At 38.8% G+C, this 19,806-nt stretch overlaps 1 protein-coding gene across 1 annotated transcript in view; it reads right to left on the reverse strand.

Annotated features, from left to right (window-relative positions):
- Positions 1-290: 290 nt before the first annotated feature.
- The window catches only part of pcgf3 (polycomb group ring finger 3), a 44,800-nt gene continuing 25,284 nt past the window's right edge, over positions 291-19,806 (reverse strand). The window contains exons 5-10 of the mRNA XM_084430280.1: positions 12,651-12,706; positions 11,836-11,946; positions 8,478-8,566; positions 3,623-3,760; positions 1,141-1,221; positions 291-643 (exon numbers count right to left, since the gene is read on the reverse strand). Coding sequence (XP_084286406.1) covers positions 596-643; positions 1,141-1,221; positions 3,623-3,760; positions 8,478-8,566; positions 11,836-11,946; positions 12,651-12,706 — 523 coding nt within the window. The 3' untranslated portion in view covers positions 291-595. The remainder of the gene's footprint in view (positions 644-1,140; positions 1,222-3,622; positions 3,761-8,477; positions 8,567-11,835; positions 11,947-12,650; positions 12,707-19,806) is intronic.

The raw sequence follows: 19,806 nt of genomic DNA on the forward strand, positions 1-19,806 counted from the left end.
TAAAGAAAGAAACCGCTCTGAGATAATACACTCATATAAACTGCTTTATATAAGTATAGAAAGGCTCTGCGCTCCCGAGAAGTGTTGGGTAAGACCTGAGAGAGAGCGGTCAGTTTGAAACGCCTCCTCTCTTCTGGTTAGCAGTGTAAAAGTTGACACTTCCAAGGAGGACGGCAGACACCGAGCACCATCTTTTTGCCCATAATTGAGGTGGGAACAAAGTCCAATGGTACAAAAAATGTTAAACCTTTTCTTATGACCTTTTTTTTTTGTCTTTTTTGTTTTGTTTTAATAGTGTAAACAGCGCACCAATAGGGTCTTGGTTCCACTTCTCTCATCTATACAAAAGTATAAATATATGCTTTCTCTCAATTTTTCACATATATAGGACATATAGCGGACAAACAGACAGAGAAAAGCGGTTGTTCCCGTAAGTCGCCAGTGTCGCAGTGGCTGTGCTGGTTTTGTTGTTTGCTGGCTCGTGTGTCTGTGTTGACGGGCGTTTGTTTGGTGTGGGCGTTGATGGTCTCTGCATATATAGCACGTAGCACAGTCCTCAGCCACTGGGCCAAAACAACCAAGCGTTTTTGTCCAACTACAGCAGATCCATTTTGGGTCTGTAATGAAGGAGGAGGGGGGATTTCTGGAACGCACACAAAACACACATGCATTCGTGTGACTGAAAGTCATAGAGCCACTAGAACGGAAACAAAGGCACAGAAAGTCAAGTGCTTCTATCGTTTTTGAAATGGCATTTCAGAGGAGGAGGATTAGATATGCAATCTTTCAAAAAAATAAACAACTCGCTCTGTGCATCAAAATGTCAATTTCTGACTTGCTATTGAACATTGTTTACGATGGATAAATATAAAAAACAGATACATATAATGACTGTAATAATACTATAAAAAATGATATATATAAAATTACTTTAGTATACTACTTATATACTTATAAATACTGGTCATGACAACACAAACAATTTCATATTTAATCTTCACATACTGTATATGATTATGAATTCATGCAAATTATCCATGCACGCATGCACGTGACATGCACATCACGACGGCGAACGGGAAGACTAAAGCCGGCTAATCTAAAACAAGCATGCATGCACACAAATTTATCATTAATTACCTTAAATCTCCATCTTGTTACCACAACAAATTTCAAAGTATGATCCTTGCCCAAGATTTCTTCATTGCATAAGATGTCCAGCTAAAAATAAGCACACAAATGTAGCAAACAAAGTAAAAAATGTTACAGTATGTGGAAAAGTCTAAATAAAACTACACTTTCCATGATTTCCATTACAGGACCATTACATAATGGCCTGGTTTCACAGACAGGGCTTAGATTAAGCCAGGATTAGGTCATAGTTCAATTAGGCGTTTAAGTAATTTTTATAAACATGCCTTAGAAAAAGGCATTACTGGTGTGCATCTTAAGACAAAACAAATGCACTGACATGTTTTAAGATCAGTCAGTGCACGTTTCTTTCAGTTGAAATAGCTCAGATTTACATTCTAGTCTAGGACTAGACTTAAGCCTTGTCTGTGAAACCGGGGGATAATTACATAACATCAGTATTTCAAAATTCTACAAATGGATCAGGATGGTCAAATAATCTGCTGCCGGATGACTCTTCGGCCATTAGGGTTGGGAATAGAACATCGATTCTAATTCTGGAATCAGATACTTGTTATAAAATTTAGATTCCGCTTATAAATATATTGGACTATATATTGGATGATATCCGTGCATTCGGTCTTAAAGTGACAGCAGCCCAATAAATCTCCTGCAGTCTGTGTCATTAATGTTAATCAAAGAACAAAAGAAAAAGAAAAATCACTCACTTATCTTGACTGCATAACTTTTCTAACTTTAATAAACATTCATCTATATTTTATTTATAAAAAGAAAACTATGTAGTGTTATTTTACATTTGATTTCAATTTCTAAACTTTGTTCAGTTGTGTTTATCTGTGCTATTCCTAATTTGCTTATTTGTTCTTATTGTATTGTTGACTGGTATACTTGACTACTGACTGTATATACTGTATGTCTTTAATTACATTTGAAATTGATATGAGTTAGTCTCGTTTATTAGTTAGTTGTTCTCAGGCTGCTGATTATTGTCCATGGTATTCAGCTGCAACAGAATGTTTTGCAAAAAGACAGAATAAATAAAACTAGGTATCGATAAGAATCTAAATCGCTAAAATTAAAACGATACCCAACTCTAATGGCCATCCAGACCCATTCCTAGTATTTACCTTGCTTATTTTTAAGCTTTAATATTTTTAGCAACTTAAAATGGTTTAGCATGCTTACAAATTTAGTGTAAAAAGTAAAACGCTAAGTTTTGTCTTTGAAATGATGCCCTGCACCATCATTGCAGCAATAAAATTGTATTTACCACCTTTTGCCAATTACTGCCAGACTCAAATGTTTCATGGCACGAGTGGGTAATATGAAAGAAATAAGATAGTACAGCTACGTAGGACATCATTTGCCTGTTGCAATGCTCAAATATACAGTTTATCAGCCATTATAAAAACATTTGACCACAGAATGTTGCAATCGACCAAACAGAATAAACTATCCCAGAGAACCGCATAATCAATTGTGTACGAACGTCTCTTGGGACAGGTGGGATTTTATGGTGCTTTACAGAAGAGTGAGTGCTTTGTACTGTCAAAACATTCGTTCCACCTGTTATTCCAGCCAAAACAAAAGGACACAAAACCTTTAAGAGCAGCCATAACCGCCCAGAGGATTGTGTGTACCGCAGTATAAGAGATGGCGCTCTCGCTGGAATAGCATGCAGTGAAACATCAGTGCCGGTGTCTGTGTGTTTTGGCTCGCTGTGAGTCGAACGAGAGCAGCACGACCACAGCAACACCTGCTGGAGGCCGTGAGCTCTTTGCACTATTCTCAGTTTAAAGTCATCGTGAGTATCTGGGATCCGAACCAAAGATGTTCAGAGAGGTGGCGTGAAACAATGAAACTTTTGATGCTTATTAGAATTTAGTTCTTCAAAGGTTTTGCTTTCCTCTTGCACTTCAAAGTAGAGCTGTACACACAAGCTGCTGCCATTTCAGAGTCGTATTTTTTTATCTGGCTCAGAGAAGTATTGTGCCACTGGCAGCTATAACTCTCGATACTCGCGGAGAACAACAGGCATTTGGCAGTATTATTGCGGGAGAACGTTTTTGACGGATGTGTGTGGTGGAAAAGCCCACACATTTCTCAGACAAAGGAGGAAAAAAAAAAAAACGATGATTAAGTACCAATAATTAGTCAAGTTTTGTGTTAAATTGCACTATGAGATGTTGGCAGGCTGCGAGATACATGACAGAGAGCAAATGATATTACAGGCTATTATTTGTCTCTGAAAATATGAGGCACGTTGAAAGCTTTGTGGGAATCGTGACAGCGCGGAGGAGCTTTGAAATCCGCGTGATGACTCACGCATGAGCCATTGTAATGGAGGAAACAGCGATGCCGGCCGGATTAGTGGCAAAGGTCTCTAACTAGTTAACTTCGGCCAAGGGAAAAGGCAGATAATGGGTCCTGTTTCGAGCCTATGGAGCTTCAGATATGGAGGATCACATACCTCATTGAAGGATGTCAGGTTGAGCTTCTTTGCGATGAACTTCTTGAGATGGAGAACGGTCGCCTGAGCCGAACAACGAATCCACTTTCGCTTGAGTCCTCTGAGCTTACTGCTGTTACACTCCAGACATATACTCACCTGAACAGACAACACATTTTAGACTTAGCACTGATAATCACATGGGAGATTTAGATAACTGCATTGTGTTAGAGACAATAGCGAAGACAAGTAGCTTAACACATTTTGCAACATTTGAATCCATTCAGTCTAGGCTACATGTCCTACACGTCAGATACCATGCAGGGCCTGACAAAATATTTGCATGTAAAAACATGATTTCAGGTGCTAAACCTACTAAACTGGTGGAAAGATCTTTCAATCTCCACTCGAGACTCTCAAAATCTTGTCGTTGCTCTGTTACACCTGTGCTGTGCCTATTTGCATAAAGTATGCTCAACATTATTGCAATGCCAATGATCGCTGTCGCTCATGTCACCTAAAACTCTCATTGAACATTTGATGGGTTTTAACTTCCCTCCAGTTGCTTCTCACTGCAAATTGCTGTAATTAATTTTCAATATAAATGAAAAGATTGGTATAGCAAGCATATGATAATCACATTCAAAACCTCTAATTTAAGTGTTTGATAACTTTGCAGTGCATTCCAAACGAGCTAATTTTGTAGACTGAACTGAACCTCTTGAGATACACCCTGTGTAACTGGAACACAGCTTTTGTATTATTTTTATCCAAAAATATAGATTATTTTTAGATTTATATATCCCAATGACTTTTCCTAGCATATTTGTGACAACAGCGTGTCACTCACAACATAATACGCAAGATGAGTCATTGTCTGTCTCTTCGTAAACAGCACCTGTCGCAACAACGTGAAGACAATGTTTTTGTTCAGTGGCTTAATGTGAGGAATATTCTACACATGCATCCCTGCATAGAGTTGATTTGAATCACTTTACATAACCATTTTAAAGTTTGGAGTAAATAATACTTTTAATTAATACTTTAATTCATTAAGGTTGCAATAATAAAAAATAAAAAAACAGATAGCAACACACACAAATACTGACGCCACCAATATGATTTCAACAACAAAAAAAGCAGATGCCAGCATGCCCTCCACCATCTTTCAAAACTGAGCCGAGGGTTGAGTCGCCAGTAGACTGAGGTCGCCTCGGGCAGAGTGAGGGCTTCAGAGAGTCAAGACGCATTAAGGATTTCATGCCTCTCTCTCTCTCTTCCCATCCCCCTGTCCTTCTGCCGATAAGTGACTGAGCAGTGCAGAGTGGCACAGTGGCCCATTTGGACCAGGCCTCACCCAGAACAGACAGTAATGGAGAAGGATGAGGAGGGGCAGCTGCGCCTGGCGGCTAAACGCCAGTCCATTTCAAGGGCAAATGGTGCCGAGAGAGAAGGGCCACATTCTTTAAAAGAACAGCGGGCAGTAAATCGCAGATGTGCTCGGTTATAGGCAGGCGGTATGTGAGATGTAATCCAAACACGGGTGTACTAATAAACACAAGCTAGGAACTTCGCTATTAGCTGCATATGTGTGTGTGTGATTACTGGGTCATTACGGCACGGCCGGGGATGTTATGCTCACCGCAAACAGTCACACAAATGACTAATGGTGAACTCACTCAACCAATTAAACCACCGGATCCCAGAACAACCATAAGAGGGGCCTTTTATTTGCAGCAGCCGCCACCGAATAGCTTTCATTTCCTTGAGATGCCAAGAGATGTTGATTATTGTGATTTAAAATCTAATTCTACAAGGTTAGAGCTTCTGGTTTGTGTGGGGAATGTCTGCTGGCTTGTATCTATCACACACTCACTGTGTTATTATAACCCCACATTCTGAGGTAATTTTACGAAGGCTGTATTCTACACTTTTGCCGCATTTTATTTTTTCACCCAGAAGTCCACTTATAATGCTAATCAAGGTGATTTCTTGCACCAAAATCAGCCAATTTAATTTAACATGACCATTTTCTACTCTCTCTCTCTCTAGCCCTTAGAAATAAACTGGCTCTTTGCAGTCTATTTTACTAGCAATTAGTGATCTCCGATATGTATATGAATCATTCTTAAGAATGGACCGAATAGGTCATAGTTGTTCTTCAGAGACCCACTAGTAAACAGATTCTTTAAGACAAGACAGACTCACAATGATCTTAATTAATGCGATGACGTGTAAGTGAGGACCAAAAATAAGTACTTTTTCTGAACCAGTTCTTAAAAGAACTGCTCAAAAGACCCAATTCGCAGAAATGACAACTTTTTTCATTTTTTTCATAATTGAAGACAATCCTGACAGATAATTATGCTTCTAATGAATTCAATAAAATTAAATAAAACAATAAAATTGTAAACCCTTCATCTAAGCCAAATGCAGGTTGGAATTTTGAAGTCTGTCTATTAGCAATGGAGTGAAATGTTCTGCAGGAATAGTAACGTAACTAAATAAATCTTTTCAGTGAATCGTTTGGTCTAGATGATTCTTTCATAAACTGGACTGAATTGGTCTTTGTGGTCTTAAGTAAACAATAGACTCACTAAACCAACTCTCAGTGATCCAAATTAACACACATAACGTGATTGCAGTTATGTGAGGACCAAAATGAACCACTGAAAACCAAATTTTTTGGAACGACTTGCCATTATTAAAGGCAATCCTATAAAAAAACTGCAAACCAAAATTGTGTATGAAGCGAGATAAATATGCTTATAATTAAGCGGAGAAAAATAACAATAAAAATGGACAATTTTAAAACTGTGAATTTTACCCAGAATGTCAGCAGTAGAGTGAAATGTTCTGCACAAATGCTACTAAATATATCTAAACAAATCCCATTATTAATAAATCTCTTTAATTCCTTTGCATTTCACAGTTTATGTATTGGCTGGTTCTTTTTGGCTTCACTTCTCCTCGCAAGGTCACCCCGGACGGGTCTGCCCAACAGAAGTGTTTCACAGCCATCCGAGCGTAACTGAACGAGTACTGCTGAAATTTTTATTTCCATTTTACATTATATATGAGGGCAAAGTGCCTGTCTCAGCTTTACTACAGCAGACCGCATGTGCAGACAATCTCTCCTCGCACTTTTGCAAGACAACTGACTGATGACCACAGGACACAGTCTGAAATCTCCATCGATCTCTTCCTCCCACAAACAAGAACACAGGCACATTTATGCCATTTACACCCTAGCATACCTTGTTTTTCTTTGTGCTTTCTTCTCTATAAATCTCACTCACACATGCACACACTCCGCCAGGGAATCTTATTTCACACTACGAGTTATTGCATTTTTAGATTTTTGCTGGAAATGCAATCATTGCAAAAAAAGGGTATACATTTAAACACACACTCAAATATATCTAAGACGGTATAAGCAGCATAAACATCAGACCGCCCTACACTCCACTTGGTATCAGATCCTATATAAAGAAAATAATCTGTATTCCAAATGCAGTAGCAGTGTGTAGACATCAGACGCACAACCTCCTGTTATTACATTATATCACAGTCTTTAATGAAACTACCAACCCTTTAAAACACTGAAACGGCTCCGCATAAGTATCTGAACATAGACTGGATATTTCAGATAGGAAGGGGTTGAGAATTTGGCATATTATAGTCCACTTTAGACATTCAACCAACTAGAAGTAACTTTTGTAACTACGTGTCAACTACCAGTTATTAGAGTATTAGTAGACTGTCTGCTTAATAGACTAGAGAGATTTCAGAAAAATGGCCTTCTATAAGAAGTGAGGAGCATTTATGGGTACAAGTCGGGAACCAGCCTACCTTACATATTTCAAGGGTGCTGAGTCCAAAAAAACTGGTTCCCAATCGAAATTTTGAGTTTTTGACCTTCTAATTTGCATATCAAAATGGCCACCAAATTGCCTATCTTGCTCAGTCGTTGGATTTTCCCCTAGTTTTTTTGTAAGTAGGCAATCAAGATGAGGAAATTAAGTTTCTAGATCGATAGTCAAGGGTCAGAGCAAAGATATAATGGAGGCCCACTGCCTTTTTTATGTATATATATGCAAAATAACAACTTTTAAGGTGAAATTAAGCATTATTTGTGTCATTTTTAAGTAATATCTGCTAACACTATTTTGCTGCTCCCACAAAAGACACCCTAGTACTGACTGGAAGTAACTTTTTAAGTACATGTCAACTAACCGTAACTATAACGGTCTACTAATGAGAGTTGGCATATAGTTGCAAATTAATTAGAGTTAGTTGAGATGTAAATGCAAAATGACTTATAGTTAGCAGAATCTCTAAAGTGGACTATTGTAATAAAGTGTAACCTGACAGTTTTCGGACTGGAAAACTAGTACACTGTACTGAAGACTGCATCTTTTTTTCTTTTTTTTTTAATAGAATGGTAAATGCATTATGCAAAGAGAAACATTTGAAATACTATTATGCTGCACATGACCTCATTATGTGCATGTTTAGTTCAACAAGTTAATACAAATAATATAATATTTATTCAATGTCCCAAATCAGAAAAAGGATGTTAAAAGCTGATATAATTGGTTCATTCATCACTCTAAAAATGGAAACTGGTCACGTTGAGCACATTACATTATGGGATACGCTATTCTATGCTGGGTGCTCTATTGTAGACTGGGAAATATGTGTCATCCGTGTATTCCAAAGTACTGTACACGGCAGAAATAGACTAGTACAGTAGCATACTATTCCAAACATAGCCCTTTTCAGGGATTTGTTCATACTAACAAGGTCACACTAACATAGTGTGAAGCTCCCTTGTGGGAAATGAACAAGGTCAGATGGGTAGGGGGAAACCTACCTGCTCATCACTGCGATGGTAGTCATTGTCCTCCTCTGCTTTCTCCTCTCCTGCTTCCTTATTGGCTGGATCCTCTGATTTCAGGTCACCTGGTGGAATAAAATTGTACAAATTTAACAAGACGGACCCTAGACAACCATTAAGAACATGACATTTTTTGTGAACATTCATCCCTCCACAATTTAATTTCCCTTTCAAAATACTGTAGAGCTGAAAGAACATACATTTAACTTAGCAAACAACAGCTTCAACTTTTAAACCAATCAATGTTTAATCATAATTTGTATTACGGTTCCAAGCATTTATAATTCATTGTTTCTCGGAGCTTGAATCATATCGAGTATTAGATTGTGATTCTCGGAAGAGTTTCTTCATTACAATGAAGAAACATTCATCAAACAAGAAAAAACAAAACAAACAATTATCTCAACCTGCTCCGCCACACATTCACAAGTCTACAAAACAAATCTGCACCTCATTAATGGAAACAGATTCATTTGTGATTCAACCTGCCCAAAAAACACTTCACACACACCTCAGACAGCCAAACCGCTGTCCACTGATCAGGTCAGAAACTAGGGCTGCATCTCATTACAGATTTATACATGCCTAAAAATACCTTCCTTCGTTAACATTGATGAGAGAGATCCAGTGTAACCAACACTACCGTTTAAGAGATTGGGGGGGTCAGCAAGATCGTTTTAGTTTTTTAAGAAATTTATGCTTTTTTTCCAGCATGGATGCATTAAATTGATCAAAAGTGACAGTAAAGACATTAAACAGATGCTGATCTTTCTATTCATCAAAGAATCTTGAAAAAAAAGATCATGTTTCCACCAACATATTAAGCAGCACAACTGTTTTCAACATTGATAATAATCAGAAATGTTTCTTAGGCACCAGATCAGCATATTGGAATGATTTCTGAAGGATCATGTGACACTGAAGGCAATGATGCTGAAAATTCAGCAAGAAATAAATGACACTTTAATTATTAAAACACTTATACTTTTGAATCCTTTTGAACAGTAGTGTATACGAACAGCATCCGTCAATTATCACAAAAATTAAATGAATTTAAAGGATTGCTGAGATTTAACTACATAAACATGAAGCTCATACTTACAGTATCAAATTGTTGTTATTTGTGTTGTACATTTGCACCAAGTACCCATTTTTCATTTTTGACAAACCGAGTGTGAACATTTTCTGTGATTGTTGACAGCAGGCCATTGGTGCTGTCAATATAGCTTAAGCTGCATTTAACACTGAAAATTCTTCTTTTAAATCCTCAAAGCAACATTTTTGCTGAAGTCACCAAAACTGTCCACTGCAAAAGGGAATTAGATGCATATGTGACCAGTCTAGTCGAGCACGGTTGAGTTATTTTATTGCATTTCAACCGAACGGCTGTCCACACACCCTCATGATTTTGTATGAGGGGCTGTTAAACATCACCATGACATTGTCATTGCATCACCAGAAATCTCAACTGCATTAATGGGAAAGAGATCTCCAGCATCTGGACGAAATGCAGTCTGGGTTCAGTCGTTCTTAAGCCTCGACTGTTACAGTGATGGCTTCTTCACAGGACACACAGGACACTCAGAATATCCTTTTCCGATACTTAAAATGTTCCCTGGCTGGGAAAAAGTTCACGGAGGCTGAGCTAATCTGAGGCAAGCAGACTGTGACTTCCAGCGGAATAAGTTTCCGTTAGGGTGGTTAATAGACATGGTGCCTCTGCAAAGCTGTCCGGGGATGAGGCGGACAAGCTAAGGTGGCAATTTGACCATGCTTTCCGGAAGGGTGACTTCTTTTTCAAGCTCAGCAACAGTCACAGGTTAATATCCACTGTTATGGGATTTGAGAAGGACCGTCAGGTACCCTACTGTAGCATGAGGAGGCTAATCATCCTTATAAAGGGTACATCTGTGACACCGAAAAAGTATTTTTGATGCTCATAAAAATCATAAATATAGGCTGTCATGCTTATTTGTGGGCAGGTTATGTGGTAATGCGGTCAGTTACGTCATCGTTTTACCACGTGCCTCTCCTCTCGGTTCAGTCTGATGGTTTTGTGGTGCGCTTGAGGAGTTAAAATGAAGTACTGTTCAGAAAAACGGGTCTGCTAAACTAGCTGAGACAATGTGGAACAAGAGACCACTTGCATCTAAGCCTTATTTACTACGATGCATGAATCCAGCCATTACGGCTGCTGACTCAACATGCCTGAGGGCCAGTATTTGCACAGACTTTATCACTGCGCACAGACCTGAAAGATGAAAAGAACAAGATGCTGCCTGGGTTTAGATGATTGTATTATATCAAACAAATGGTAAGGGCCTGTTTCTTACCAAATAAACTGAAATAATGTGCTTGTTTTGAGGCTAAGGAAGCTTCCAAACACTTCCTTTAATGCTGCTTTAGACCAATATAATAAAAGCAGAATACTGGGCAAATAAGAAATTATGTTTTGCATTAAAAAAAGGAAGCCTTTTTTAGGACTCTTTTTTTTGTGTATTGTTGCATGACAATTGAAGTACATTTTCCCACCAATTTTCCATATTGTAATACAAAAAAAAATATTGACAAGTTATTAATAAATTATATAGAATATTGATATACTCTACGATTATCTTATGCTTATCAAGGCTGCATTTATCAGACATTTTATTATGTTTAAAATAACTTTTTGGATTTTAATATATTTTAAAATGTAAATTATTCCTGTGATGTCAAAGCTGTAATTTCAGCATCATTACTCCAGTCTTAAGTGTCACATGATCCTTCAGAAATCATTCTAATATGCTGATTTGATGCTCAAGAAACATTTCTGATTATTATCAATGTTTAAAACAGTTGTGCTGCTTAATATATTTCATGATACATGATCATGATACATTTTTTTCAGGATTCTCTGTTAAAAGTTCAAAAGAACAGCTTTTATATGAAGTAGAAATCTTTTTTTAACATTATAAATGTCTTTACTGTCAATTTTGATGTGTTCTTGCTGAATATTCATCTTCTTAAAAAAAAAAAAAACGTTCGAATGGCAATGTATCATTTACATTGACAAGCATATATCTGGGGTTTAACTGTCTATAAATCTATGCTGAAAAAAAGATTGCATTTCAGAAATAAGAATAACCACTGAGGATTATTTTAAAAAAAATCAAGATTAATACATCTGTAGGCATTACAGTAATGAAGAATCTGGGGGAAAATGTGCTTAACTACCATGAAAATAATGTTCAACCATGATTCATTTTCTTTATACAATGTACGATTTTTTTATGACATGAACATGTGAAAGGCACACTGTCCCACTTCCACTGTGATCCTAGATGGGACGTACCATTGCGCTGAGAGTCCAGGTGGGTTTTCAGGTTGCACAGTTCTCCTTTGATGTCTCCAGGCACTTCCATGCCTAACTTCTGATAGAATTCTCTCTGTTTCTTCATCTCCGCTGCACACAAGAAAGCAAATAGGATGAATTAAAGTCTGACTGTTAAATCTTACAACAGCATACATCATAAGCTGCTTCATAAAATATGCTTTGCATAAGAAAAATTTGATGTGATCAGAGGGTATTTTTGCTACCAGTTTGCATGGATCTTGCGGATCTGTTCTAGACAGCATGAAACACCCTTAACTTCTATAGTGTCACGTGTTTTTAAGAAAAACAGAATTGTGACCTTTGCTACAGAAACAAAATAACTTTTAGGGGTTAAAATCGCTTTACATTTTACTAAAGATTATGCAGTTTTCTTTCCTCAGACTAATGAATTTTAAGCCTAGGTGTCTTAAAGGGATAGTTCACCTCAAAATGAAAATTCGAAATGAAAACACCTCAAAAAAGTTGTTGTAGTTTCTTTGTTCTGTTGAACACAAGGGAAGATATTTTGAAGAATGCTGGTAACTATACAGTTGATGGAGCCCATTGCCTTCCGTAGTATAAAAAACAAAATACTATGGAAGTCAATGTGGACCAGAAACATGTTACCAACATTCTTCAAAATATCTTATTTTGTGTTCAACAGAACAAAGAAACTAATACAGGTTTAGAACAACTTGAGGGTGAGTAAATGATGACAGAATATTCATTTTTGGGTGAACTATCCCTTTGATACTCTGATATCTATATTTCTAAAACAAAAAAAGAACACAAACCTTCTTGCAGTCCTGGCACCAACTTATAGACAATATCTTGCATTGTTCGGTCATGGCTGAGGAAAAGGGAGAAATGGTAATGAATATAATTTATTTAAACAATATGCATTATTACAGCAAGAAACACAGCTGAAGGAAAAGTAAGAAATGCACAAAAAAGAACACCAATAACATTCCAATTAGCATTTGCATTCGGCAGGCATGTTTCCTCATAACTATGATCTTTAATTAGCATATAGTGTAGTTCTTCCTCGTGTCTCTATATTCTCCTGTGACTGGTGGGTCTCAGGGCTCGGAGGTAAACCTATTAAGCGTGTGTTGACATGTTCATCTCTGTGGCGCCTGTTGTACGGCAGCGCCCGGCTCCGAGAACATGTTTCCATGGTGCAAAACCCACGAGTGCCGGTTCCAAGAAGCCAACAGCCAAAACAAGCACACACTCCGAGATTCACAGCTCTGGTTGTGTTGCTTGTACTTTCTAGGACACTGTAAATTCACTCTGAAAAAAATCTAAAAAGACATCTTAAACCATTGCACTCCTTTAAGGATACATCTCATGTCGAGAAGACGTTGATGTGATTTGGAGAGAAATGTCATTACATAAAGAAATTTGTGTTCATTATGATATTTTCATACCAATTAAGCCCATTTTACCCAAATTCTCATTAAAGCAATTACTTTAAAATGACAATCATTTTATTTACACTACCATTCAGAAGTCAGTAAGATTTTTTTATTGTTTTTGAAAGAAGTCTCTTATGCTCACCAAAGCTGCAAAGCGTATTTGATGAAAAAATACAGTAAAAGCAGTAGGTTCATTCCTGGGAAATTTATTTTCAAAATACATACAATTAAGTTTCTAAATACCCCACATAATTAGGCACATATCAAACCTCCAACAAATCATATTTCCCACCTTCCCACCAATTTGATTGTGTTAGTCCTTAAGATGTCAGGTGGTAACCAGCAAGAAATGCAGTCATTTTTAATGACAAGGTTGAGAATAGTGTGACGGGGTTGAAGACTGTAACAGTTTTAAAGGGAAACATTGCCTTAAATTTTATATTTTTAATTTAGTCTCTCTCTCATATTGTGCCCTTCTTTCTGGGTCAACAAATCTGTATGCACAACACTGTCTTTCTGCTGATGATGTGGCTGCCATTTCTGACATAAATTGTCAATGTTTAAGCGGACACATTCCATCAAATATTCTATTTATATTAAATTCTGAGTTGTCAAGATTTTGGTAAGTATAGATTTACTGAAACTATGGCTATTTTATATATATTTTTAATATAAAATTATTCACAAATGAAGTGAAAAACAAGTTTACAACCCCGAAACAATGAGAAATATACATACAGTGAGGAAAATAAGTATTTGAACACCCTGCTATTTTGCAAGTTCTCCCACTTGGAAATCATGGAGGGGTCTGAACTTGTCATCGTAGGTGCATGTCCACTGTGAGAGACATAATCTTTAAAAAAAAATCCAGAAATCACAATATATGATTTTTTAACTATTTATTTGTATGATACAGCTGCAAATAAGTATTTGAACACCTGTCTATCAGCTAGAATTCTGACCCTCAAAGACCTGTTAGTCTGCCTTTAAAATGTCCACCTCCACTCCATTTATTATCCTGCAAATTAGATGCACCTGTTTGAGGTCGTTAGCTGCATAAAGACACCTGTCCACCCCATACAATCAGTAAGAATCCAACTACTAACATGGCCAAGACCAAAGAGCTGTCCAAAGACACTAGAGACAAAATTGTACACCTCCACAAGGCTGGAAAGGGCTACGGGGAAATTGCCAAGCAGCTTGGTGAAAAAAGGTCCACTGTTGGAGCAATCATTAGAAAATGGAAGAAGCTAAACATGACTGTCAATCTCCCTCGGACTGGGTCTCCATGCAAGATCTCACCTCGTGGGGTCTCAATGATCCTAAGAAAGGTGAGAAATCAGCCCAGAACTACACGGGAGGAGCTGGTCAATGACCTGAAAAGAGCTGGGACCACCGTTTCCAAGGTCCAAGGCACGGAAGGTTCCCCTGCTTAAACCAGCACATGTCAAGGCCCGTCTTAAGTTTGCCAATGACTATTTGGATGATCCAGAGGAGTAATGGGAGAAAGTCATGTGGTCAGATAAGACCAAAATAGAACTTTTTGGTCATAATTCCACTAAACGTGTTTGGAGGAAGAAGAATGATGAGTATCATCCCAAGAACACCATCCCTACTGTGAAGCATGGGGGTGGTAGCATCATGCTTTGGGGGTGTTTTTCTGCACATGGGACAGGGCGACTGCACTGTATTAAGGAGAGGATGACCGGGGCCATGTATTGCGAGATTTTGGGGAACAACCTCCTTCCCTCAGTTAGAGCATTGAAGATGGGTCGAGGCTGGGTCTTCCAATATGACAATGACCCGAAGCACACAGCCAGGATAACCAAGGAGTGGCTCTGTAAGAAGCATATCAAGGTTCTGGCGTGGCCTAGCCAGTCTCCAGACCTAAACCCAATAGAGAATCTTTGGAGGGAGCTCAAACTCTGTGTTTCTCAGCGACAGCCCAGAAACCTGACTGATCTAGAGAAGATCTGTGTGGAGGAGTGGGCCAAAATCCCTCCTGCAGTGTGTGCAAACCTGGTGAAAAACTACAGGAAACGTTTGACCTCTGTAATTGCAAACAAAGGCTACTGTACCAAATATTAACATTGATTTTCTCAGGTGTTCAAATACTTATTTGCAGCTGTATCATACAAATAAATAGTTAAAAAATCATACATTGTGATTTCTGGATTTTTTTTTTTAGATTATGTCTCTCACAGTGGACATGCACCTACGATGACAATTTCAGACCCCTCCATGATTTCTAAGTGGGAGAACTTGCAAAATAGCAGGGTGTTCAAATACTTATTTTCCTCACTGTATGTGTGACAGGGTTGAGGTTTTTTGCTCAAAATGGCCACTGGTCCTCATGTAGTGTAGGAGAGTAGACCATATACGGTAGCAATGAATTAAGTACATTGTATATACTTATACTTATGGATAAAAAATAAATCTTACTTTTATGCGATGGGGTTGAGTCGACAGTACCCTACCTGACCATAATATACCTCAAAAATATTACTAAAAAGTATGATAATATTTACCATCTTCTGCACCACTGTTAAAGAGACCGCAATGATGTCAATACTGGAAAATTATGTAATTTGCCCAAATTTTCTTTATGCAAATTTTTTGGGGGATTTCTTTATGCAAAGATTTTGGGGTTTCAGTTCAATGAAAAAGGCCTTGTGGAAGTTCAGTTCCTCTTAATAGCACACAATGACTTAGATAAGTAGGAAACTGATCTTAGATCTGCACAGGCCAGTTCTGTGTCAAGGTTCAGTTTGCTGTTAGCTGATCTGCTCCCTGTGGGCACGATGAGAGAGAAAGAGAAAGGAAGAGTTCAGGATAGTGAGGCAGCAGAGCACCTGTGTCCTTGGTGCACAGCCAGAGCCACCACCTGTTCCCAAATCCCAGCAGCCTGGCGGGGAAGCTAGAGGTCCAATTAGCCGCCAGCGAGCTTCCACAGAGGGGGCCGGAAGGCCTGGTGGTGAGGGGGTGACTGGCATTTAGCTAGCTGATCAACAAAAGCTCCGATTTGTGTGTGTGTGGGTGTATGTTTGCGCAAGTGCGAGAGAGACGAGGATCAATGAGCTGCCACTGTTAATACACACAAATCCAGTTTTCATTCACGATCAAACAGTGTGCCTCATAAATACCAGGGTGTTAAACTAAGGTCAGATTAATCATGCGGAGAGAGGGGAGAGCTGGTTTAATGGTGTAACTGACCCTGAACTCTTATATTGTCTCTTCCTTCTTTTCCCCGCATGGCTTTCATCCACCAGCAAGGCTGGGACTTCTCTTTTCCACCACATTCAGAAGGCAGCGAGGAAGCCCTGGGATCATGGTGAATATTTAATGTGTTTGGAAATTGTTTCTCATCAGCGCGCGACTGCACGCAACTATGCAACTAAATGACGAATTAAGAAAGAGCTGGCATCCGGCCCAGAGCACCAGCGAATCCATCAGACACAGAGGCACCGATGCTCAGGGGGCAGATGGACGACACACCCCAACAGTTTACACACATCTACACACCGAGCACATCTGTGTGTGTGTGTGTCTCTCAGCAGAAAGGCCTTTCCATATTGAAACAGGAAGTCTGAGTGGGAAATATGATTGCAAAAGGCTTGTTTGGTCAGTACACATGAATACAGATGACCTCAAAGCTAACAGACATGAGCTCAAAGTCACATATGATTTAAAAACTTGAACAAAAATGATATGTAACATACTATAAATTAAATTTTTACATTTTATGGAGAAAAACTATGTGGAAAAAAAAGGTGTGCTATGATCCTAGTCCATCCAGTCAAAAATCTGATCACTTAAAGAAATAACTCTCCTCAACAAGCAGCTTAACCACCATCTATGTTTTTAAAAGAACTTAATTATCAGCAAGGATGCATTAAAGATGTAGGCTAGTCCGTAACTTTTGGTGCTCTAGCACTTAATCAACAGAACTGCAAGCATCTTGCAGAAGAACATTGTTGCCGGAGCTACTTCTCTCTGTTTATGTCTAAGACGACCCAAACCAGTCTAAAATAGTCCCAATATAAACACTTATTATAGGTGTACCGTTAATAATAAGACAAAAAGATCAGACAAAAACACGGTTTGGAAAATGGATTCGCTTATTGTATAAATTCTGTACATTTTGAGAACAAATTTAAATTGACTAAAAATGACAGTAAATGTATTAAAAGTTTTCAAATAAATACTGTTCTTGTGAGCTTTCTATTCATTAAAGGGCACCTATTATGCAAAATTCACTTTCACATGGTGTTTGAACATAAATGTGTGTTGGCAGTGTGTGTACACAACCACCCTATAGAGATAAAAATCCACCAAGTGCTTTTTTTAAAATCCCCATAAATCATAAGCGCTGTCTCAGAACGAGCTGTTCTCAGATTCGGGGCAATGTGACGTCACTTTGCACAGGCCCCTCCCACGACAGTTGATTGACACTGCAGTTTGAGCATAGACCCGCCCTGAGTGAGCTGGACACAGTCCGCCATTGTTTCCACGCTGGAGCAACTGTAGACAAGAATGTCTCCTAAGCGATTGAGGTGTTTTGTTGTTGGATGTAAGAATGAACTTAGCAGTCTTCATTTACTCTGGTTGTTACTCGAGGATGGATCTGTACTGTTCGTAATCCAGCTTACAGTCTCCGGAGCGACAGGCCTAACGTGACTGATCACGGCAAAAATGAAAGAGAGAGCGCACTTTATGACAGCTCATCCAGTCGTGGATATACAGTTTACCAGTTGATTAAGCACCCACTGAAAAGGTGTGTATATATTTGTTTACTGTTAGTTCTAACGAGTGTTTTGTGTATTTCGCTGTGTATGTTCCATGATAATGAAAGGGAGAGAGAGAGTTTATGGATAAGACTTTAACGCGCACTTATATACTGTGTTTATTCGGCTCTTACAGTGATTTTCTGGAGTAAAACTAAGGCTTCATCTTTTGTGTGAGGTACAATAAACTTAATTGAACTCATCAGTATATTTTGGTCATCATTCGGACGGGGTCTGCTACAGCAGGCTTGTATTAAAGGGACACTCCACCCATTTGCATTAAGCTTTGCATTGTTAGAAACCCAGTCATACTATTGAATGGTCGTGCAACACTCTCTCATTTTCCCCTGAGACGGGAGAAATCCGTTATTTACCTTTTACACTTCCTCCTACAATGACGCAAAAATCGTCATTTTGCGTCATTGTAGGAGGAAGTGTAAGAGGGGGGGATTTCTGTTGAGACTACAAGCACTAGTTCCTCATCTTTTCCAGGGGGCGGGACCCGCTCACGCTACAGACCTATTACAGATCAGTGGGTGGGACTTACTCTCTGAAACTGAAAGCAATATCCTCCATCTTGTTTGAAGCTAAGCTAACAGGCGCTGTGGAGACAGATGTAAAGTTATGACAATAGCGGAGGAGAGTGCTCAATATGATATAGAAGAAGAGGATTTCGGAAGTCTGATGCTTGAATCAGGTGTTTGTGGCTACCTTTACGAGCCGCATTATAGCGAAGAGCCGCCGAGGCAGAAGACCTGCCTGCCGTGGACGAGGAGCCCGGACTGGCTCGAGTTAGGGCGGACTGGTGGCGCCGGTGATCTCACTATGCAACTCATAGACTGTAAGATGCAACTACGAACACAGAGATAGAGTCCGTCTGCGGCAAAGTATTTCAACGATGACAATTTCTCCTGGACGAAATCTCTGAATCAGACGAGGACACGGACGTTTGTGTTGAGAACTATCCTAGTTTCGCACCGCATATGTTCTGACTGAACATCCAGGTGCCATGCAATAATTCACCTTTTCGAAAGAAATACAAACGAGGAGTAATGAGTTCGCCAACTAACTAGACATTTTGTGTGAATGTGAAATGAATTTCAAGCTCTGGTGGTAGCTAGCCTTGTAGACGGAAGAGTGATTTCTCTTATAGGCAGATATGCGCTTTCTGGATTAGTGGGAGTGGCTTGCAGAGCTGTGCAATGTGGTGCATTGTGGGAGTTGTTGTCTTTCATACAAATGCGTCCTGAAGTTATTTTTTGTCTTTCCTCGGTCACGAAGGCACCAAATTCTAAATTTATTTAACATTTCGACTACATATATGACCCACTTTAAATAAAAAACAATGTTCAAATGGGTGGAATGCCCCTTTAATAGTGGATAAAAGCAGATGACAAATAACCGTAATTAAACTAAACTATTCCTGTTCTATCTCCATACAGCATATATTCACTGGCTATGTGGGTATTATTGTCCGACTCCGAGTCGAAATGAACACCACTACTGAGAGTTTCTGTTTTGGTATTATCAGATAAGATTGTCCTGGCTCTTAGCGCTAGCTCGTGAAGCTCCGCCCCCTGGGCCGGCAGCAGCAGTTAATTTGCATTTAAAGGGATACACACTAAAACGGTGCGTTTTTCTGAGCCCTAAAAAAAATGACAATTGAAACATGCTGTAAAAAATTATCGGTTGGGTATTTTGAGCTAAAACTTCACATACACACTCTGGGGACATCAGAGACTTATTTT

This window comes from Rutilus rutilus (assembly GCF_951802725.1).
Source record: "Rutilus rutilus genome assembly, chromosome: 14".
Taxonomy (NCBI): domain Eukaryota; kingdom Metazoa; phylum Chordata; class Actinopteri; order Cypriniformes; family Leuciscidae; genus Rutilus; species Rutilus rutilus.